Below are 24,017 nucleotides of genomic sequence, written 5' to 3' on the forward strand. Positions count from 1 at the left end.
TAACCAGAATAGAAAGAGGAGTGGGAGGCCCCGGTGCACAACTGAGCAAGAGGACAAGTACATTAGAGTTTCTAGCTTGAGAAAAAAAAATCTGCCATTTCCAGCTACAATAGTCATTTACAACATTAACAATGTCTACACTCTATTTCTGATCAATTTGATGTTATTTTAATGCACAAAAAAATAGCTTTTCTTTCAAAAACAAGGACATTTTTAAGCAACCCCAAACTTTTGAACGGTAGTGTATATACAGTGCATTCAGAAAGTATTCTGACCTCTTGACGTTTTCCACATTTTGTTACGTTACAGCCTTATTCTAAAATGTATTAAATAGTTTCCCCCCCCTCATCCATCTACACACAATACTCCATAATGATAAAGCAAATACAGGTCTGTAGAATTTTTGCAAATATAAAAAAAAGTATAAAACTGTAAAATATTACATTTACATAAGTATTCAGACCCTTTACTCAGTACTTTGTTGAAGCACCTTTGGCAGCGATTACAGCCTACAGTCTTCTTGGGTATGTCGCTACAATCTTGGCACACCTGTATTTGGGGAGTTTCTCCCATTCTCCCATGTAGATCCTCTCAAGCTCTGTCAGGTTGGATGAGGAGCATCGCTGCACAGCTATTTTCAGGTTTCTCCAGAAATGTTATTTCGGGTTTAAGTCCCGGGGTCTGGCTGGGCCATTCAAGGACATTCAGAGACTTATCTTGGCTGTGTGTTTAGTGTCATTGTCCTGTTGGAAGGTGAACCTTTGCCCCAGTCTGAGGTACTGAGCGCTCTGGAGCAGGTTTTTATCAAGGATCTCTCTGTACTTTTCTCCATTCATCTTTCCCTCGATCCTGACTAGTCTCCCAGTCCCTGCCGCTGAAAAACATCCCCACAGCATGATGCTGCCACTACCATGCTTCACCGTAGAGATGGTGCCAGGTTTTCTCCAGCCATGATGCTTGACATTCAGGCCAAAGAGTTCAATCTTGGTTTCATCAGAACAGAGAATCTTGTTTACCATGGTCTGAGAGTCCTTAAGTGCCTTTTGGAAAACTCCAAGTGGTCTGTCATGTGCCTATTACTGAGGAGTGGCTTCCGTCTGGCCACTCTACCACAAAGGCCTGATTGGTGGGGTGTTGTAGAGGGATGTCCTTCTGGAAGGTTCTCCCATCTCCACAGAGGAACTCTGGAACTCTGTCAGAGTGACCATTGTGTTCTTGGTTACCTACCTGACCAAGGCCCTTCTCCCCCAATTGCTCAGTGTGGCCGGACATTTAAGAATGATGGAGGGCACTGTGTTCTAGGGGACCTTCAATGCTGCAGATTTTTTTTGGTACCCTTCCCCAGATCTGTGCCTCGACAGAATCCTGTCTCGGAGCTCTACGGACAATTCCTTCGACCTTATGGCTTGGTTTTTGCTTTGAAATGCACTGTTAACAGTGGGACCTTATATAGACAGGTGTATGCATTTCCAAATCATGACCAATCAATTGAATTTACCACAGGTGGACTCCAATCAAGTTGTAGAAACATGTCAAGGATGATCAATGAAAACAGGTCTTCTAGCAAAGGTCTGAATACGTATGTTAATGAAGGTATTTCTGCTTTTATTTTTAATACATTTGCAAAAAATTCTAAATGCCTATTTTTGCTTTGTCATTATGGGGTATTGTGTATCGATTGATGATGAAAAACATTCATTTAATCAATTTCAGAATAAGGCTGTAACGTAATTAAATGTGGAAAAGGTCAAGGGGTCTTGAATAACAGCCGCAGACCATTATTCAACTTTACAGTTGGCACAATGCATTGGGGCAGGTAGTGTTCTCCTGGCATCCACCAAACCCAGATTCATCCGTCGGACTGCCAGATGGTAAAGCGTGAATCATCACTCCAGAGAACACGTTTCCACTGCTCCAGAGTCCAATGGCGGCGAGCTTTACACCACTCCATCCGACGCTTGGCATTGCGCATGATGATCTTAGGCTTGTGTGCGGCTGCTCGGCCATGGAAACCCATTTCATGAAGCTCCCAACAACAGTTATTGTGCTGATGTTGCTTCCAGAGGCGGCTTTGAACTCGGTAGTGAGTGTTGCAACCGAGGACAGACGATTTTTACGCGCTACGTGTTTCAGTACTCGGCGGTCTTGTTCTGTGAGCTTATGTGGCTTACCACTTCTCGATTGAGCCGTTGTTGCTCCTAGACGCTTCCACTTCACAATAACAGCACATACAGTTCACCGGGGCAGCTCTAGCAGGGCAAAAATTTGATGAACTGACTTTTTGGAAAGATGGCATCCTATGACAGTGCCACGTTGAGAGTTACAGAGCTCTTCAGTAAGGCCCTTCTGTTGCCAAAGTTTGTCTATGAAGATTGCATGGCTGTGTGCTCAAGTTTATACACCTGTCAGCAACAGGTGTGGCTGAAATAGCCAAATCCACAAAAGTAGACATACTTTTGTATATATAGTGTATATTTTTATATATATATATATATATATATATATATATATATATATATATATATATATCTTTACACCCAGATCCCAACAACAGCTCCTCCCCTATTCCACCTCTCCCTCTCACTGTGTGCCAACGAACAGCCCTCCTCTCCAGACCATCTCCATATGGTTCCCATGAAATGAACAACAGACCAGCTCCATATGAAAATGTGTCAGAATCACAGCAACATGAGAGACAAAGAGACCGTGCGCCAAAGAAATGTAGCTTGAGAGACAAGAGAATCTTAGAACAAATACCAGCTCACACATACACACACAATCTCATGCACGAACACACACACACACACACACACACACACACACACACACACACACACACACACACACACACACACACACACACACACACACACACACACACACACACACACAGTATGCTCTGTGCTGCTGCTGGTGGGATACAGCCGACAGGCCGACACCCGTAGAGAGAAGGCGAGGAGCCTGGGTAATTGTTCCCGCTCATCATTTTGATGAGTTGCTTTTAATGCAAAACAGTAAAAAGACAACATGCAATTATGTTGAAGACAGAGCAGCTGAATGTGGTTGATGAACAGTCTGGATTCAATCAGGATCTTAATGCATTATGTACAATTAAACTGCAGTCTGGGTAATGGCTTCCACTGCAAACTGAGTAATAATCCTAATCATTACCACCTCCATTGCTTTTATTAGGCTTGGCATTATCATCGTCCGACTTATTAATATTATTCTGTTTTCCAGCACAGAAATCTCCCCGTGGCTTCGATACCCGTTGCTAAAAGGTGAAAACGAAACATACGTTAACATATTACTCCAGTGCTAGCCTCCCTACACTGGCTTCCTGTTAAGGCAAGGGCTGATTTCAAGGTTTTACTGCTAACCTACAAAGCATTACATGGGCTTGCTCCTACCTATCTTTCCGAATTGGTCCTGCCGTACATACCTACACGTACGCTACGGTCACAAGACGCAGGCCTCCTAATTGTCCCTAGAATTTCTAAGCAAACAGCTGGAGGCAGGGATTTCTCCTATAGAGCTCCATTTTTATGTAATGGTCTGCCTACCCATGTGAGGGACGCAGACTCGGTCTCAACCTTTAAGTCTTTACTGAAGACTCATCTCTTCAGTGGGTCATATGATTGAGTGTCGTCTGGCCCAGGAGTGTGATGGTGAACGGATAGGCTCTGGAGCAACGAACCGCCCTTGCTGTCTCTGCCTGGCCGGTTCCCCTCGCTCCACTGGGATTATCTGCCTCTAACCCTATTACTGAGGCTGAGTCACTGGCTTACTGGTGCTCTTTCATGCCGTCCCTAGGAGGGGTGCGTCACTTGAGTGGGTTGAGTCACTGACGTGGTCTTCCTGTCTGGGTTGGCGCCCCCCCTTGGGTTGTGCCGTGGCGGAGATCTTTGTGGGCTATACTCGGCCTTGTCTCAGGATGGTAAGTTGGTGGTTGAAGATATCCCTCTAGTGGTGTGGGGGCTGTGCTTTGGAAAAGTGGGTGGGGTTATATCCTTCCTGTTTGGCCCTGTCCGGGGGTATCATTGGATGGGGCCACAGTGTCTCCTGACCCCTCCTGTCTCAGCCTCCAGTATTTATGCTGCAGTAGTTTATGTGTCGGGGGGCTAGAGTCAGTTTGTTATATCTGGAGTACTTCTCCTGTCTTATCCGGTGTCCTGTGTGAATTTAAGTATGCTCTCTCTAATTCTCTCTTTCTTTCTCTCTCTCGGAGGACCTGAGCCCTAGGACCATGCCTCAGGACTACCTGGCATGATGACTCCTTGCTGTCCCCAGTCCACCTGGCCGTGCTGCTGCTCCAGTTTCAACTGTTCTGCCTGTGGCTATGGAACCCTGACCTGTTCACCGGACGTGCTCCCTGTCCCAGACCTGCTGTTTTCAACTCTCTAGAGACAGCAGGAGCGGTAGAGATACTCTTAATGATCGACTATGAAAAGCCAACTGACATTTACTCCTGAGGTGCTGACTTGCTGCACCCTCGACAACTACTGTGATTATTATTATTTGACCATGCTGGTCATTTATGAACATTTGAACATCTTGGCCATGTTCTGTTATAATCTCCACCCGGTACAGCCAGAAGAGGACTGGCCACCCCTCATAGCCTGGTTCCTCTCTAGAATTCTTCCTAGGTTTTGGCCTTTCTAGGGAGTTTTTCCTAGCCACTGTGCTTCTACACCTGCATTGCTTGCTGTTTGGGGTTTTAGGCTGGGTTTCAGTACAGCACTTTGAGATATCAGGTGATGTAAGAAGAGCTATATAAATACATTTGATTTGATTTGATTTGATATGTTAACTTGTGTTTTGTGGGTGGAAGGAACTATAAGATTCACTATGACCTGTAACTGCTCATCTCCCTGTCATCTGTACCTCCATGTTGTTTCAGAGAGATGGCTGTAACTGCTCATCTCTCTGTCATCTGTACCTCCATGTTGTTTCAGAGAGATGGCTGTAACTGCTCATCTCTCTGTCATCTGTACCTCCATGTTGTTTCAGAGAGATGGCTGTAACTCAATCCACTGACACCATGTTGTTTCAGAGAGATGGCTGTAACTCCATCCACTAACACCATGTTGTTTCAGAGAGATGGCTGTAACTCCATCCACTAACACCATGTTGTTTCAGAGAGATGGCTGTAACTCCATCCACTAACACCATGGTGTTTCAGAGAGATGGCTGTAACTCCATCCACAAACACCATGTTGTTTCAGAGAGATGGCTGTAACTCCATCCACTAACACCATGTTGTTTCAGAGAGATGGCTGTAACTCAATCCACTGACACCATGTTGTTTCAGAGAGATGGCTGTAACTCCATCCACTAACACCATGTTGTTTCAGAGAGATGGCTGTAACTCCATCCACTAACACCATGTTGTTTCAGAGAGATGGCTGTAACTCCATCCACTAACACCATGTTGTTTCAGAGAGATGGCTGTAACTCCATCCACTAACACCATGTTGTTTCAGAGAGATGGCTGTAACTCCATCCACTAACACCATGGTGTTTCAGAGAGATGGCTGTAACTCCATCCACAAACACCATGTTGTTTCAGAGAGATGGCTGTAACTCCATCCACTAACACCATGTTGTTTCAGAGAGATGGCTGTAACTCAATCCACTGACACCATGTTGTTTCAGAGAGATGGCTGTAACTCCATCCACTAACACCATGTTGTTTCAGAGAGATGGCTGTAACTCCATCCACTAACACCATGTTGTTTCAGAGAGATGGCTGTAACTCAATCCACTGACACCATGGTGTTTCAGAGAGATGGCTGTAACTCCATCCACAAACACCATGTTGTTTCAGAGAGATGGCTGTAACTCCATCCACTAACACCATGTTGTTTCAGAGAGATGGCTGTAACTCCATCCACTAACACCATGGTGTTTCAGAGAGATGGCTGTAACTCCATCCACTAACACCATGTTGTTTCAGAGAGATGGCTGTAACTCCATCCACTAACACCATGTTGTTTCAGAGAGATGGCTGTAACTCCATCCACTAACACCATGTTGTTTCAGAGAGATGGCTGTAACTCCATCCACTAACACCATGTTGTTTCAGAGAGATGGCTGTAACTCCATCCACTAACACCATGTTGTTTCAGAGAGATGGCTGTAACTCCATCCACTAACACCATGTTGTTTCAGAGAGATGGCTGTAACTCCATCCACTAACACCATGTTGTTTCAGAGAGATGGCTGTAACTCCATCCACTAACACCATGTTGTTTCAGAGAGATGGCTGTAACTCCATCCACTAACACCATGGTGTATCAGAGAGATGGCTGTAACTCCATCCACTAACACCATGTTGTTTCAGAGAGATGGCTGTAACTCCATCCACTAACACCATGTTGCCTGCCTCCCATGTGAATACCTTAAACATGGATTAGTCTAAGCATGAGCTAGAGTGGATTTCCACCATGTTTCTTACACCAATCCCTAAAGCAGCAATCAGCAGTAGAATCAACAACAAAGAGTACTCCCCGCCCATGGGGTGGTAAAAAGCTGAGAGATATGGCTAGAGACATTTAACCACTCTCAAATTCATAGACAGAGCTACGGATGCAAGGATTGACCTTCAGTTATATCAAACGTATAGTTTAACCATGTTTTGAGGCTATACAGGGTTTGTTTACATTTTCTTTGTTTACAAACATTAGAGTAAAACAAGCTTATAGTTTGGGTTTCTGATGGGGTACAACAGTTAAACTGAGCTCATGATGCATTTATAATATATATTCTTAAAGAATCAATGGGTATAAATCATTAATTTATAAGTCATAAAATGGATGTAGCACCTGCTGATTGCCCCTTTAAATCCCATAAATCCATGGCGGGAAGTGAATAAGTGCATGACTCTCTGTGGCCGCAACATCTAAGGGCCGCCCATCCCCAAACAGAGTGTCCATTAACAACAAACAGAATCACAGCTGCATCAAACAACATCAGCCCCAGCTACACATCATACGACCAGAGCAGTGATTATCAGTGACCACAAACACAATGTAGATCCTGCAGCACATTCCCCGCTGGCTTGCCCTGGCCTAGACACAACAGCTGGCCTAGTCTTAAAGGGGTAGTTCGCCTTAATGACAACATTAGTTAGAATGTTCCTTCTTAAAGGGGTAGTTCGCCTTAATGACAACATTAGTTAGAATGTTCCTTCTTAAAGGGGTAGTTCGCCTTAATGACAACATTAGTTAGAATGTTCCTTCTTAAAGGGGTAGTTCGCCTTAATGACAACATTAGTTAGAATGTTCCTTCTTAAAGGGGTAGTTCACCTTAATGACAACATTAGTTAGAATGTTCCTTCTTAAAGGGGTAGTTCACCTTAATGACAACATTAGTTAGAATGTTCCTTCTTAAAGGGGTTGTTCACCTTAATGACAACATTAGTTCGAATGTTCCTTCTTAAAGGGGTAGTTCACCTTAATGACAACATTAGTTAGAATGTTCCTTGTTAAAGGGGTAGTTCACCTTAATGATAACATTAGTTAGAATGTTCCTTCTTAAAGGGGTAGTTCGCCTTAATGACAACATTAGTTAGAATGTTCCTTCTTAAAGGGGTAGTTCACCTTAATGACAACATTAGTTAGAATGTTCCTTCTTAAAGGGGTTGTTCACCTTAATGACAACATTAGTTTGAATGTTCCTTCTTAAAGGGGTAGTTCACCTTAATGACAACATTAGTTAGAATGTTCCTTGTTAAAGGGGTAGTTCACCTTAATGACAACATTAGTTAGAATGTTCCTTCTTAAAGGGGTTGTTCACCTTAATGACAACATTAGTTAGAATGTTCCTTCTTAAAGGGGTAGTTCACCTTAATGACAACATTAGTTCGAATGTTCCTTCTTAAAGGGGTTGTTCACCTTAATGACAACATTAGTTCGAATGTTCCTTCTTAAAGGGGTTGTTCACCTTAATGACAACATTAGTTAGAATGTTCCTTCTTAAAGGGGTTGTTCACCTTAATGACAACATTAGTTAGAATGTTCCTTCTTAAAGGGGTTGTTCACCTTAATGACAACATTAGTTAGAATGTTCCTTCTTAAAGGGGTTGTTCACCTTAATGACAACATTAGTTCGAATGTTCCTTCTTAAAGGGGTTGTTCACCTAAATGACAACATTAGTTAGAATGTTCCTTCTTAAAGGGGTTGTTCACCTTAATGACAACATTAGTTCGAATGTTCCTTCTTAAAGGGGTAGTTCACCTTAATGACAACATTAGTTAGAATGTTCCTTCTTAAAGGGGTAGTTCACCTTAATGACAACATTAGTTAGAATGTTCCTTCTTAAAGGGGTAGTTCACCTTAATGACAACATTAGTTAGAATGTTCCTTCTTAAAGGGGTTGTTCACCTTAATGACAACATTAGTTAGAATGTTCCTTCTTAAAGGGGTTGTTCACCTTAATGACAACATTAGTTAGAATGTTCCTTCTTAAAGGGGTTGTTCACCTTAATGACAACATTAGTTAGAATGTTCCTTCTTAAAGGGGTTGTTCACCTTAATGACAACATTAGTTAGAATGTTCCTTCTTAAAGGGGTTGTTCACCTTAATGACAACATTAGTTAGAATGTTCCTTCTTAAAGGGGTTGTTCACCTTAATGACAACATTAGTTAGAATGTTCCTTCTTAAAGGGGTTGTTCACCTTAATGACAACATTAGTTAGAATGTTCCTTCTTAAAGGGGTTGTTCACCTTAATGACAACATTAGTTAGAATGTTCCTTCTTAAAGGGGTTGTTCACCTTAATGACAACATTTGTTAGAATGTTTCTTGTTAAAGGGGTAGTTCACCTTAATGACAACATTACCCACTTGGCACACTGGTTGAATCAACGTTGTTTCCATGTCCTTTTAATGTTAGTACGTTGAACCAACGTGGAATAGACATTGAACTGATGTCTGTGCCCAGTGGGTAGTTAGATAGTTCCTTCTTAAAGGGGTTGTTCACCTTAATAACAACATTAGTTAGATGGTATCTTACTCTGAAAGTAGTCTGTACACCAGGAACCATCTAACTAATGTTGTATTTTGCTTTAACTATCCCTTTAAACAAGGAGGCTATGCCTGGGGCTTGGCATACCCTGAGTCTGCTGTGTTTAGGCGGGTCGGGTGAGGCAGTCAGAGCCTGGGTAGGGTGGGAACCACCACAAACCTCCAAAGACACAACAGCTGAACAGCCCTGCAGTCTGGGCAACCTCTTTACTGGCGTGTGTGTTGTTCAGTGGGCTGAGGGACATTCTTTCTGACGTGAATTTGAATAGCGCAACATTTTTTGGCTGAACTATTGACCCGTCACTCCATCCTAAAAAACACTGCATGGTGCTTCATCCCAAACATGCTCCAGGGGAGGGGCCTATTTCAGAGCCCAGATAAAAGGGTGGGAGCCGGGCTCATTTCTTAAGGATTACAAGACGCCTGTCCTCCACTGGAAACTCAACACAGGCTGAGAATACATGCTGTCAGAGTAAGATTACACGCTGTTAAGCTCCAGCTCCGTACTATGGAACGCCGTTTGAGTCTTTACGTGTCAAGAAAGATACACGTCAAATAACACTATTTGACGTGTCAAATAAGCTTGTTGACCAATCAGGCCTTGAATATGACTGCACGTCACATAATAATTTAACGCGTTCATTAATTGTTTACGTAGTTATTACACATTGATTTCACTACCACTCGTATTCCATATGTCACAACGATTCATCGATACGTATCGCTATGATGCTGGTAAAGTCGTCTCGCGCACCTGCCCTTCCTCGAGCTCTGGACAGGGCTTGTCGTAAAAAAGTTAGCTAGCTGATGGATTTGATGCAAACAATGTTCTTCCCCACAAACACAGAAAAACGACAAGTTGTACTGGTGGAAGCTAAATACCAAAGAAGTTGTACTGGTGGAAGCTAAATACCAAAGAAGTTGCGGTCGAACAAATAATGCCTTATTACCAAGGTGGTATTGTAAACACATCGTTCGTGGCCGGTGTTTGCTTGTTTGCAGACATTTTTCTACAGCTTTGACAATGCTACTGATAGTAGTGGTGGCGCTTGGCTTGCATGTGCAAATTCATCACACACAACATTCTATAATAGAACTGAACTTATTTGACGCGTATCTTTTTTGACACGTAAAGACTCAAACGGCGTTCCATAGCGTACTGCTGAGAACCAGGACCTAGTTGTGTTCATTAGGGCACACAATGGAAAACGTTTGAAAGTGGTTTGCAACAGAACATGAAAATGGGCGTTTCTTATTGGATTAGCTCAGGTTAGGTAATACCTCCCTGTTCCACTCCAGTTTCTGAATGTTTCATTCCATTTGGTGCCTGATGAACACAGGAGACGTTGACATTGAGGGCTTTATCTGAACAAACCCAACACAGTGGGAACTGTAAGGGCTTAGCGGGAGCGCTCTAGGTTCAGGGGAGTGTCACAAATATTGTTGCTGTTTTCACAACCAAGAATGATGGGCGCAGTGCTGGCGTTGGCGCCAAAGGGATGGGTTTTGATAAATAAGTTGTAGGTGTGTCGAGGCTTGGCCCCTCACTGGCCAATCAGAATGTGCTCCATGGCTAAATATGTGGTTGCTTCAAGTTGTGTATTTCCAGTCTTTTGTAGGGGCTCCTCCTGGACATTACATTATGGCTGAGCAGGGACATGACAAACGTTGTCAACAAGCAAGATTACATTCATTATTGATAAGGCCCAAAAAGAGAGCTGCCTGAAATGAGCCCTTTGGATCACCTTTTTAAGGACACACCTACAATATTTCCACCCCTCCCACCCGAGCACAAAGAGCTGATAAAAGACAGGTCAATTACCAACCTTTGCACAACAGTTTGAAAATAGCAGAGCTCTGGCTTTAACAGGTGGAAACTGCAACCGAACGTGAGTTTGACACCAGCGCTGCCTTAACGCCGGCCCAAGATAGAGCCGTGAGGCTTCATAGACTGGGAGACAAGGACAAGTAGAGGATTCTCTTACAAGTCCATTAATAATGATGGCAGCATAGAGTGCAGAGTGCTGACTCATCTTCACATTTAACTGAAAATAGTCATCGATCTAAAAATGAAACCACCTAAAACCCCTGGATGTGCGTATCATGAGGATATGTTATGTGTCTGTTGATCCTTAAAGGCCTCCGTCACGTTGAGAAGACTGCTAGCTAAATATACCAGATGACATCATGCTAAATTGGTGGTCAGGCGTCACTCATTCCATTGTTTTTCCTGTGGGGTTTCTCTCTTACCTTCGTGTGAGTGAGGGAACCAGATCTGAGAGGCGCTGGAGTGGGGCCCACCACGGAAGGATCCGGGTGAAGAGGGTGAGGAGGGTGGCCGGGAGGGGTGAGAGGGGTGGGAGGACGAGCCCAGACTGCTGGCCAGGAACGTACCCATGAAGGAGGCAGAGGAGTTCCCCATCAGACCACTACCTATAGCCACACAGAGAATGAACACAATGAGAGAAAGGAGAGGGAGAGAAGAGGTTATGGCTAGAAGTACCTTCATTTCCGGGCACGTTTTCTCACATTAATTCTGATATTCCAATGAATAGGCGATTGAACAGCCCTTAAATGTGAGGCAATGTGAGACTTCGGTTATGGCAAAGCATAAAACATGGGGGGAAACATGCTGGCAAAGACCTTGTGGGCGAAGATTTTCACTTCATAAACAATGGGAGCATTGATTCAACGGAGTGTGGGTATCTATGTATGTTTCATGACTACACTAGCTGTATGCTGTACCTGAACATCACTGAATAGTGTGGACAGTATCGTTTATTACTGATGGCAAAGCACATATAACCTGGCGAGATCCTTTCAGGGATCCAAACGTTGCAAACCAACTTCATAAAGGTCTGTGTTAGAGCAGTTCAGTGTTCATTACTACTACCTTCATTACACTACCTTCATTACCTTCATTACCACTACCTTCAATACTACTACAAGCATTACTACTACCTTCATTACCACTACCTTCATTACACTACCTTCATTACCACTACCTTCAATACTACTACAAGCATTACTTCTCATGTTCCTGACCAGTTTTCTCTTGTTTTTGTATGTGTTTAGTTGGTCAGGGCGTGAGTTAGGGTGGGCATTCTATGTGTTGTGTTTCTATGTTGGGTTTAATGTGTTGCCTGATATGGTTCTCAATTAGAGGCAGGTGTTTGACGTTTCCTCTGATTGAGAACCATATTTAAGGTAGGCTGTTCTCACTGTTTGTTTGTGGGTGATTGTCGCTGTGTCTGTGTTTTGTTGCACCACACGGTACTGTCTCGTTCGTTCATTCGTTTTTCCTGTTCGTGCGTTCTTCGTTTTATGTAGTTCTCATGTTCAGGTCTGTTTAGTTCGTTTTGTTATTTTGTAATTTCTAAAGTGTGCTTCGTCATCGTTATTCTTTTCTCAATTAAATTCATTATGTACTCATCACCCGCTGCGCCTTGGTCCGCTCATTCACCACAAGACGACCGTTACAGAATCACCCACCAACAAAGGATCAAGCAGCGGTGTAACGGGCAGCGGCAACAGCGCAAGAAGGAGGAATGGACATGGGAGGACGTTTTGGACGGCAAGGGATGCTACACATGGGAGGAGATCCTGGCTGGTAAAGATTGCCTCCCATGGGAACAGCTGGAGGCAATTAGGAGAGCAGAGGCAACCGGAGAGAGGAACCGGCGTTATGAGGGTACGCGGCTAGCACGGAAGCCTGTGAGTCAAGCCCAAACATTTCTTGGGGGGGGGCTACAAGGGAGTGTGCTACAAGGGAGTGTGGCGAAGTCAGGTAGGAGACCTGCGCCAACTCCCCGAGCTTACCGTGGAGAGCGAGAGTACGGGCAGACACCGTGTTATGCGGTAAAGCGCACGGTGTCTCCTGTACGTGTTCTTAGCCCGGTGCGGGTTATTCCACCTCCCCGCACTGGCAGGGCTAGATTGAGTATTGAGCCGGATGTCATGAAGCCGGCCCAACGCATCTGGCCACCAGTGCGTCTCCTCGGGCCGGCATACATGGCACCAGCCTTACGCATGGTGTCCCCGGTTCGCCTACATAGCCCAGTGCGGGTTATTCCACCTCCCCGCACTGGTCGGGCTACGGGGAGAATACAACCAGGTAAAGTTGGGCAGGCTCAGTGCTCAAGGGAGCCAGTACGCCTGCACGGTCCGGTATTTCCGGCGCCACCTCCCCGCCCCAGCCCAGTACCACCAGTGCCTACACCACGCACCAGGCTTCCTGTGCGTATCCAGAGCCCTGTTCCTCCTCCACGCACTAGCCCTATGGTGCGTGTCTTCAGCCCGGTACCACCAGTTCCGGCACCACGCACCAAGCCTCCTGTGCATCTCCAGAGCCCTGTTCCTCCTCCACGCACTAGCCCTGTGGTGCGTGTCTCCAGCACAGTACCTCCAGTCCCGGTACCACGCACCAAGCCTCCTGTGCGCCTCCAGAGTCCTGTGCGTCCTGTGCGCCTCCAGAGTCCTGTGCGTCCTGTTGCTGCTCCCCGCACTAGCCTGAAGGTGCGTGTCCTTAGCCCGGTACCTCCAGTTCCGGCACCACGCACCAGGCATACAGTGCGCCTCAGCCGGCCAGAGCTGCCCGTCTGCCAAGCACCGTCAGAGCTGCCCGTCTGTCCCGAGCCGTCAGAGCTGCCCGTCTGTCCCGAGCCGTCAGAGCTGCCCGTCTGTCCCGAGCCTTTAAAGCCGCCCGTCTGTCCCGAGCCTTCAAAGCCGCCCGTCTGTCCCGAGCCTTCAAAGCCGCCCGTCTGTCCCGAGCCTTCAAAGCCGCCCGTCTGTCATGAGCCTTCAGAGCCGTCCGCCAGACAGGAGCCGCTAGAGCCGTCCGCCAAACAGGAGCCGCTAGAGCCGTCCGCCAAACAGGAGCCGCTAGAGCCGTCCGCCAGACAGGAGCCGCTAGAGCCGTCCGCCCGACAGGAGCAGCCAGAGCCTTCCGCCAGACAGGAGCAGCCAGAGCCTTCCGCCAGACAGGAGCAGCCAGAGCCTTCAGCCAGCCATGAGCAGCCAGAGCCGCCAGCCAGCCATGAGCAGCCAGAGCCGCCAGCCAGCCATGAGCAGCCAGAGCCGCCAGCCAGCCATGAGCAGCCAGAGACGTCAGCCAGCCATGAGCAGCCAGAGCCGTCAGCCAGCCATGAGCAGCCAGAGCCGTCAGCCAGCCATGAGCAGCCAGAGCCGTCAGCCAGCCATGAGCAGCCAGAGCCGTCAGCCAGCCATGAGCAGCCAGAGCCGTCAGCCAGCCATGAGCAGCGAGAGCCGTCAGCCAGCCATGAGCAGCCAGAGCCGTCAGCCAGCCATGAGCAGCCAGAGCCGTCAGCCAGCCATGAGCAGCCAGATCCGTCAGCCAGTCCCGAGCTGCCGTCCCTCAGTCCGGAGCTGCCGTCCCTCAGTCCGGAGCTGCCGTCCCTCAGTCTGGAGCTGCCGTCCCTCAGTCCGGAGCTGCCGTCCCTCAGTCCGGAGCTGCCCCTCATTCCGGTGTTGCCCCTTAGTCCGGTGCTGCCCCTTAATCCAGTGGGGTTAATTTGGAGGGTGGTCATTGGGAGGAAGCTACAAAAGCGGGGATTGACTATGGTGGGGTGGGGACCACGCCCAGAGCCTGAGCCGCCACCGTGGACAGATGCCCACCCAGACCCTCCCCTAGACTTTTGGTGGTGCGCCCGGAGTTCGCACCTTGAGGGGGGGGTTATGTCACGTTCCTGACCTGTTTTCTCTTGTTTTTGTATGTGTTTAGTTGGTCAGGGCGTGAGTTGGGGTGGGCATTCTATGTGTTGTGTTTCTATGTTGGGTTTAATGTGTTGCCTGATATGGTTCTCAATTAGAGGCAGGTGTTTGACGTTTCCTCTGATTGAGAACCATATTTAAGGTAGGCTGTTCTCACTGTTTGTTTGTGGGTGATTGTCGCTGTGTCTGTGTTTTGTTGCACCACACGGTACTGTCTCGTTCGTTCATTCGTTTTTCCTGTTCGTGTGTTCTTCGTTTTATGTAGTTCTCATGTTCAGGTCTGTTTAGTTCATTTTGTTATTTTGTAATTTCTAAAGTGTGCTTCGTCATCGTTATTCTTTTCTCAATTAAATTCATTATGTACTCATCACCCGCTGCGCCTTGGTCCGCTCATTCACCACAAGACGACCGTTACATTACTACTACCTTCATTACACTACCTTCATTACCATTACCTTCATTACCACTACCTTCATTACTACTACCTTCATTACCACTACCTTCATTACCACTACCTTCATTACCACTACCTTCATTACTACTACCTTCATTACACTACCTTCATTACCACTACCTTCATTACACTACCTTCATTACCACTACCTTCATTACTACTACCTTCATTACCATTACCTTCATTACCACTACCTTCCTTACCATTACCTTCATTACACTACCTTCATTACCACTACCTTCATTACCACTACCTTCATTACCACTACCTTCATTACCACTACCTTCAATACTACTACAAGCATTACTACTACATTCATTACCACTACCTTCAATACTACTACAAGCATTACTACTACCTTCATTACCACTACCTTCAATACTACTACAAGCATTACCATTACCTTCATTACTACTACCTTCATTACACTACCTTCATTACCACTACCTTCAATACTACTACAAGCATTACTACTACCTTCATTACCACTACCTTCATTACACTACCTTCATTACCATTACCACTACCTTCAATACTACTACAAGCATTACTACTACCTTCATTACCACTACCTTCAATATTACTACAATCATTACCACTACCTTCATTACACTACCTTCATTACCATTACCTTCATTACCACTACCTTCAATACTACTACCTTCATTACCACTACCTTCATTACACTACCTTCATTACCATTACCTTCATTACACTACCTTCATTACCATTACCTTCATTACCACTACCTCATTACCACTACCTTCATTACCACTACCTTCATTACCACTACCTTCATTACCACTACCTCATTACTACTGCCTTCATTACCACTACAAGCATTACCACTACCTCATTACTAGTACCTCATTACTACTGCCTTCATTACCACTACCTTCAATACCACTACCTCATTACTACTACCTTCATTACCACTACCTCATTACTACTACCCTCATTACCATTACCTTCATTACCATTACCTTCATTACCACTACCTTCAATACTACTACAAGCATTACTACTACCTTCATTACCACTACCTTCATTACACTACCTTCATTACCATTACCTTCATTACCATTACCTTCATTACTAGTACCTCATTACTACTGCCTTCATTACCACTACCTTCAATACCACTACCTCATTACCACTACCTTCAATACCACTACCTCATTACTACTACCTTCATTACCACTACCTCATTACGACTACCTTCATTACCACTACCTCATTACCACTACCTCATTACTACATTTACATTACATTTAAGTTATTTAGCAGACGCTCTTATCCAGAGCGACTTACAAATTGGTGCATTCACCTTATGATATCCAGTGGAACAACCACTTTACAATAGTGCATCTAACTCTTTTAAGGGGGGGGGGGGGGGGGGGGGGTTAGAAGGATTACTTTATCCTATCCTAGGTATTCCTTAAAGAGGTGGGGTTTCAGGTGTCTCCGGAAGGTGGTGATTGACTCCGCTGACCTGGCGTCGTGAGGGAGTTTGTTCCACCATTGGGGTGCCAGAGCAGCGAACAGTTTTGACTGGGCTGAGCGGGAACTGTACTTCCTCAGAGGTAGGGAGGCGAGCAGGCCAGAGGTGGATGAACGCAGTTCCCTTGTTTGGGTGTAGGGCCTGATCAGAGCCTGAAGGTACGGAGGTGCCGTTCCCCTCACAGCTCCGTAGGCAAGCACCATGGTCTTGTAGCGGATGCGAGCTTCAACTGGAAGCCAGTGGAGAGAGCGGAGGAGCGGGGTGACGTGAGAGAACTTGGGAAAGTTGAACACCAGACGGGCTGCGGCGTTCTGGATGAGTTGTAGGGGTTTAATGGCACAGGCAGGGAGCCCAGCCAACAGCGAGTTGCAGTAATCCAGACGGGAGATGACAAGTGCCTGGATTAGGACCTGCGCCGCTTCCTGCGTGAGGCAGGGTCGTACTCTGCGAATGTTGTAGAGCATGAACCTACAGGAACGGGTCACCGCCTTGATGTTAGTTGAGAACGACAGGGTGTTGTCCAGGATCACGCCAAGGTTCTTAGCACTCTGGGAGGAGGACACAATGGAGTTGTCAACCGTGATGGCGAGATCATGGAACGGGCAGTCCTTCCCCGGGAGGAAGAGCAGCTCCGTCTTGCCGAGGTTCAGCTTGAGGTGGTGATCCGTCATCCACACTGATATGTCTGCCAGACATGCAGAGATGCGATTCACCACCTGGTTATCAGAGGGGGGAAAGGAGAAGATTAATTGTGTGTCGTCTGCATAGCAATGATAGGAGAGACCATGTGAGGATATGACAGAGCCAAGTGACTTGGTGTATAGCGAGAATAGGAGAGGGCCTAGAACAGAGCCCTGGGGGACACCAGTGGTGAGAGCACGTGGTGCGGAGACAGATTCTCGCCACGCCACCTGGTAGGAGCGACCTGTCAGGTAGGACGCAATCCAAGCGTGGACCTTGCCGGAGATGCCCAGCTCGGAGAGGGTGGAGAGGAGGATCTGATGGTTCACAGTATCAAAGGCAGCCGATAGGTTTTTTCAAAAGCCTTTCTTCTTATCTCTAGCACAAGCATTTTTTCCAAGTCTGAATTATAGAAATACACAACATTTCGCAAATTATAATGACATTGTTAAATGTAGTAAAATAAGAGTTTTAAACTCCACATACTACTGCCTTCATTACCACTACCTCATTACTACTACCTTCATTTCCATTACCTTCATTACCACTACCTCATTACTACTACCTTCATTACCATTACCTTCATTACTGCTACCTTTAAGGCCCAACATCATAAGGGATGTGCATTCGACCATCAATGCTACTAAAAAGCACAAATAAATTGATAGTGGATAGAGAATACTGTAATACACCACTATCCATTTTCCTACTAGCTGACGTCATGGTGCCTGACATTGGCAATCTGTCCGTCCCACAGCATGGGGACCAGGGATCAGCAGACCTGTAGACTTCACCACTCTGTGGTAGACTCGCTATGTCTGACAGATCAGCTCCCTGAGGAGTGTGTGTGTGTTTGTGTTTGTGTGTGCGTGTTTGTGTATGCGTATGTGTGTATGCGTATGTGTGTGTGTGTGTGTGTGTGTGTGTGTGTGTGTGTGTGTGTGTGTGTGTGTGTGTGTGTGTGTGTGTGTGTGTGTGTGTGTGTGTGTGTGTGTGTGTGTGTATGCGTATGTGTGTGTGTGTGTGTGTGTGTGTGTGTGTGTGTGTGTGCTCCCCTCCCCCTCAGAGCAGCCCAACCGACATTAGATTCCTCCTCCCCTCTCTCCATCCCTCTCTCCATCCCTCTCTCCTCCCCTCTCTCCATCCCTCTCTCCATCCCTCTCTCCATCCCTCTCTCCATCCCTCTCTCCCCATGGGGAGACAGGTCTCATCTCACAGCTGAGTACACACTTTCTCAGGCTCTCTCCCTCTCCCGATCTCTATCTCTCACTCTTTTCCCCAGTGTCCCTTTCTCAATTTCTCTCCCTCCCTCCATTGTCTCATGACCCCAATCTCTCTTATTGCTCTGCTCCATGTCCCTCTCTCCCTCTCTCTCTTTCTCTATAGCAATCTCCTTCTGCTTTCTCTCCCCCTCTCTATTTCTCTATCACTCCCTCTCTTTCAGGCTCCTTTTTCATTGTCCCACCCACTCAGCTTTACTCTTCGTCTCTCCAGCCCCGCACTGCTTTCTCAAAATGACCCTCTCTTCTCCTCTCCTCTACACCTCATAAAGTCTACTACACCATGTCCCCAGCCTCTCCTCTCTCCTCTCTCTCCTTTCTCCTCCTCTCCTCCTCTACCTGTCTCCTCCTCTCCCTGTCTCCTCCTCTCCTCCTCTCTCCTCTCCTCTCTCTCCTTTCTCCTCCTCTCCCTGTCTCCTCCTCTCCACTCACTCCTATCTCTCCTCCTCTCCTCTCTCTCCTTTCTCCTCCTCTCCCTGTCTCCCCCCTCCACTCTCTCCTCCTCTCCTCTCTCTCCTTTATCCTCCTCTCATCTCTCTCCTCTTCTCCCTGTCTCCCCCCTTCACTCTCTCCTCCTCTCCACTCTCTCTCCTCCTCTCCACTCACTCCTCTCTCTCCTCCTCTCCCTGTCTCCCCCCTCCTCTCTCTCCTCCTCTCTCCTCCTCTCCACTCACTCCTCTCTCTCCTCCTCTCCCTGTCTCCCCCCTCCTCTCTCTCCTCCTCTCCACTCACTCCTCTCTCTCCTCCTCTCCCTGTCTCCCCCCTCCTCTCTCTCCTCCTCTCCACTCTCTCTCCTCCTCTCCACTCTCTCTCCTCCTCTCCACTCACTCCTCTCTCTCCTCCTCTCCCTGTCTCCCCCCTCCTATCTCTCCTCCTCTCTCCTCCTCTCCACTCTCTCTCCTCCTCTCTCCTCCCCCTATAAGACACATTGCTTTGGGTAGGTTTAATTCTGCTCTGTAATAATGGCACCAGCAGAGCAATCTGTCCCTGGCTTGGCAGACTGTGGGTTTAGCAAGACAACGATGAGTAACTGATCATTCTCAGCAACCCCTGTGTGACTGGGCTGGTTGACTATTATACATTACAGGGCCAAGCCAGAGAAAACACACTGATTAACACTGCTTCAGTTGTATTCCCATTATGGTGCTGCCGGCACACTTGAGAAACGGACCTCTGCAATGTTTCTCTCTACCTCCCTCCCTCTCACTTACTCTCTCTCTCTCTGTCTCTACCTCCCTCCCTCTCACTTACTCTCTCTCTGTCTCTCTCCCTCTCTCTCTCTGTCTCTCTCTCCCTCCCTCTCACTTACTCTTTCTCTCTCTGTCTCTACCTCCCTCCCTCTCACTTACTCTCTCTCTCTCTCTGTCTCTACCTCCCTCCCTCTCACTTACTCTCCCTCTCTCTCTCTCTGTCTCTCTCTCCCTCCCTCTCACTTACTCTCTCTCTCTCCCTCGCTCTCACTTACTATCGCTCTCTCTCTGTCTCTCTCTCTCCCTGTTCATCTCTTTACTGGTTGCCATGCATATGCATGAGGTTTCCTTGGATGAGCACTCAAGAGACAGTACAGTGTGTGTGTGATAACCATGTCAGAGACAGTACAGTGTGTGTGTGTGTATGTGTATGTGTGTATGTGTATGTGTGTGTGTGTGTGTGTGTGTGTGTGTGTGTGTGTGTGTGTGTGTGTGTGTGTGTGTGTGTGTGTGTGTGTGTGTGTGGCATGTAATTGTGTGGTAGGGATCATGTTACAGAGCAAGGTTAAAAGCCAGACCTACTGACACACAGTACATATATAACAGACACCAGACCTACTGACACACAGTACATATATAACAGAGACCAGACCTACTGACACACAGTACAGATATAACAGAGACCAGACCTACTGACACACAGTACATATATAACAGAGACCAGACCTACTGACACACAGTACATATATAACAGAGACCAGACCTACTGACACACAGTACATATATAACAGAGACCAGACCTACTGACACACAGTACATATATAACAGAGACCAGACCCACTGACACACAGTACAGATATAACAGAGACCAGACCTACTGACACACAGTACAGATATAACAGAGACCAGACCTACTGACACACAGTACATATATAACAGAGACCAGACCTACTGACACACAGTACATATATAACAGAGACCAGACCTACTGACACACAGTACATATATAACAGACACCAGACCTACTGACACACAGTACAGATATAACAGAGACCAGACCTACTGACACACAGTACATATATAACAGAGACCAGACCTACTGACACACAGTACATATATAACAGACACCAGACCCACTGACACACAGTACAGATATAACAGAGACCAGACCTACTGACAAACAGTACAGATATAACAGACACCAGACCTACTGACACCCAGTACAGATATAACAGAGACCAGACCTACTGACACACAGTACATATATAACAGAGACCAGACCTACTGACACCCAGTACAGATATAACAGAGACCAGACCTACTGACACACAGTACAGATATAACAGAGACCAGACCTACTGACACACAGTACATATATAACAGAGACCAGACCTACTGACACACAGTACATATATAACAGAGACCAGACCTACTGACACACAGTACATATATAACAGAGACCAGACCTACTGACACACAGTACATATATAACAGAGACCAGACCTACTGACACACAGTACAGATATAACAGAGACCAGACCTACTGACACACAGTACAGATATAACAGAGACCAGACCTACTGACACACAGTACATATATAACAGAGACCAGACCTACTGACACACAGTACATATATAACAGAGACCAGACCTACTGACACACAGTACATATATAACAGACACCAGACCTACTGACACACAGTACAGATATAACAGAGACCAGACCTACTGACACACAGTACATATATAACAGAGACCAGACCTACTGACACACAGTACATATATAACAGACACCAGACCCACTGACACACAGTACAGATATAACAGAGACCAGACCTACTGACAAACAGTACAGATATAACAGACACCAGACCTACTGACACCCAGTACAGATATAACAGAGACCAGACCTACTGACACACAGTACATATATAACAGAGACCAGACCTACTGACACACAGTACAGATATAACAGAGACCAGACCTACTGACACACAGTACATATATAACAGAGACCAGACCTACTGACACACAGTACATATATAACAGAGACCAGACCTACTGACACACAGTACAGATATAACAGAGACCAGACCTACTGACACACAGTACATATATAACAGAGACCAGACCTACTGACACACAGTACATATATAACAGAGACCAGACCTACTGACACACAGTACATATATAACAGAGACCAGACCTACTGACACACAGTACATATATAACAGAGACCAGACCTACTGACACACAGTACAGATATAACAGAGACCAGACCTACTGACACACAGTACAGATATAACAGAGACCAGACCTACTGACACACAGTACATATATAACAGAGACCAGACCTACTGACACACAGTACAGATATAACAGAGACCAGACCTACTGACACCCAGTACATATATAACAGAGACCAGACCTACTGACACACAGTACAGATATAACAGACACCAGACCTACTGACACACAGTACAGATATAACAGACACCAGACCTACTGACACACAGTACAGATATAACAGACACCAGACCTACTGACACACAGTACATATATAACAGAGACCAGACCTACTGACACACAGTACATATATAACAGAGACCAGACCCACTGACACACAGTACATATATAACAGAGACCAGACCTACTGACACACAGTACAGATATAACAGAGACCAGACCCACTGACACACAGTACAGATATAACAGAGACCAGACCTACTGACACACAGTACAGATAAAACATAGACCAGACCTGCCTTTTCTCCCTGTACTCTAACACTGTCCTACAACAAAACTACACGTATGTATTCATTTGTGGATGTCCATCATCCATTTCGTATGATGTGTTAGAGTTAGGGGAAGGTTTGGGTAACATGGATTCACATTTACTATGTTACGTCTGAACTATTTATTTATTTATTTTACCGTTATTTTACCAGGTAAGTTGACTGAGAACACGTTCTCATTTGCAGCAACGACCTGGGGAATAGTTACAGGGGAGAGGAGGGGGATGAATGAGCCAATTGTAATTGTAAACTATGAGACCAGTCTGGGATGTACTACTGTCTCAGCCTAATACTAGAAACCACACTAATACATTTAGATAGAGGAGGGGTAATGGAACAGCCCTGTACAGTACCACCACCCCTCCTCCCCCATCCTCCATCCCCTTCTCCTCTCCCGACACTTTCCCTCCTCTCACCCACGTCTCTGAGGACAGCCCCTGGCGGCACCACGAGCCAAAGGTGGGGGCTGATTATGAGCCCAGCATGTCAGCCAGCCAGCCAGCCAGCCAGTTCTCCCAACCACTCTCCTGTCAAGGCCTCCACACTCCCAGACCCCCCCCCCCCACACACACACACACACACGAACACACACACACACACTAAGCCCCCAGCCCCCACATTAATCAACTAATCCTCCTGCATTATTAACATGTCCCAGAGAGAGAGATATATACCATGCAGCTTCCACACTGAGAGGAGAACACCACAGACATGTCCCGAGAGAGAGAGGACCACAGACATGTCCTGAGAGAGGAGAGGACCACAGACATGTCCTGAGAGAGGGAGGACCACAGACATGTCCTGAGAGAGGAGAGGACCACAGACATGTCCTGAGAGAGGAGAGGACCACAGACATGTCCTGAGAGAGGAGAGGACCACGGACATGTCCTGAGAGAGGAGAGGACCACAGACATGTCCTGAGAGAGGGAGGACCACAGACATGTCCTGAGAGAGGAGAGGACCACAGACATGTCCTGAGAGAGGAGAGGACCACAGACATGTCCTGAGAGAGGAGAGGACCACAGACATGTCCTGAGAGAGGAGAGGACCACAGACATGTCCTGAGAGAGGAGAGGACCACAGACATGTCCTGAGAGAGGAGAGGACCACAGACATGTCCTTAGAGAGGGAGGACCACAGACATGTCCTGAGAGAGGAGAGGACCACAGACATGTCCTGAGAGAGGAGAGGACCACAGACATGTCCTGAGAGAGGTAGGACCACAGACATGTCCCGAGAGAGAGAGGACCACAGACATGTCCTGAGAGAGGAGAGGACCACAGACATGTCCTGAGAGAGGAGAGGACCACAGACATGTCCTGAGAGAGGTAGGACCACAGACATGTCCTGAGAGAGGGA

The 24,017-nt window shown here is 46.5% G+C and overlaps 1 protein-coding gene across 12 annotated transcripts in view; it reads right to left on the minus strand.

Moving 5' to 3' along the window:
• Positions 1-24,017, minus strand: part of LOC129833964 (BAH and coiled-coil domain-containing protein 1) — a 217,364-nt gene that overhangs the window by 91,147 nt on the left and 102,200 nt on the right. For all 12 annotated transcript variants that reach the window (XM_055898776.1, XM_055898777.1, XM_055898769.1 and 9 more), the window contains one exon: positions 11,278-11,460. In XM_055898776.1, coding sequence (XP_055754751.1) covers positions 11,278-11,460 — 183 coding nt within the window. The remainder of the gene's footprint in view (positions 1-11,277; positions 11,461-24,017) is intronic.

The sequence above is a fragment of the Salvelinus fontinalis genome, chromosome 34, assembly GCF_029448725.1.
Source record: "Salvelinus fontinalis isolate EN_2023a chromosome 34, ASM2944872v1, whole genome shotgun sequence".
NCBI classification, from domain to species: domain Eukaryota; kingdom Metazoa; phylum Chordata; class Actinopteri; order Salmoniformes; family Salmonidae; genus Salvelinus; species Salvelinus fontinalis.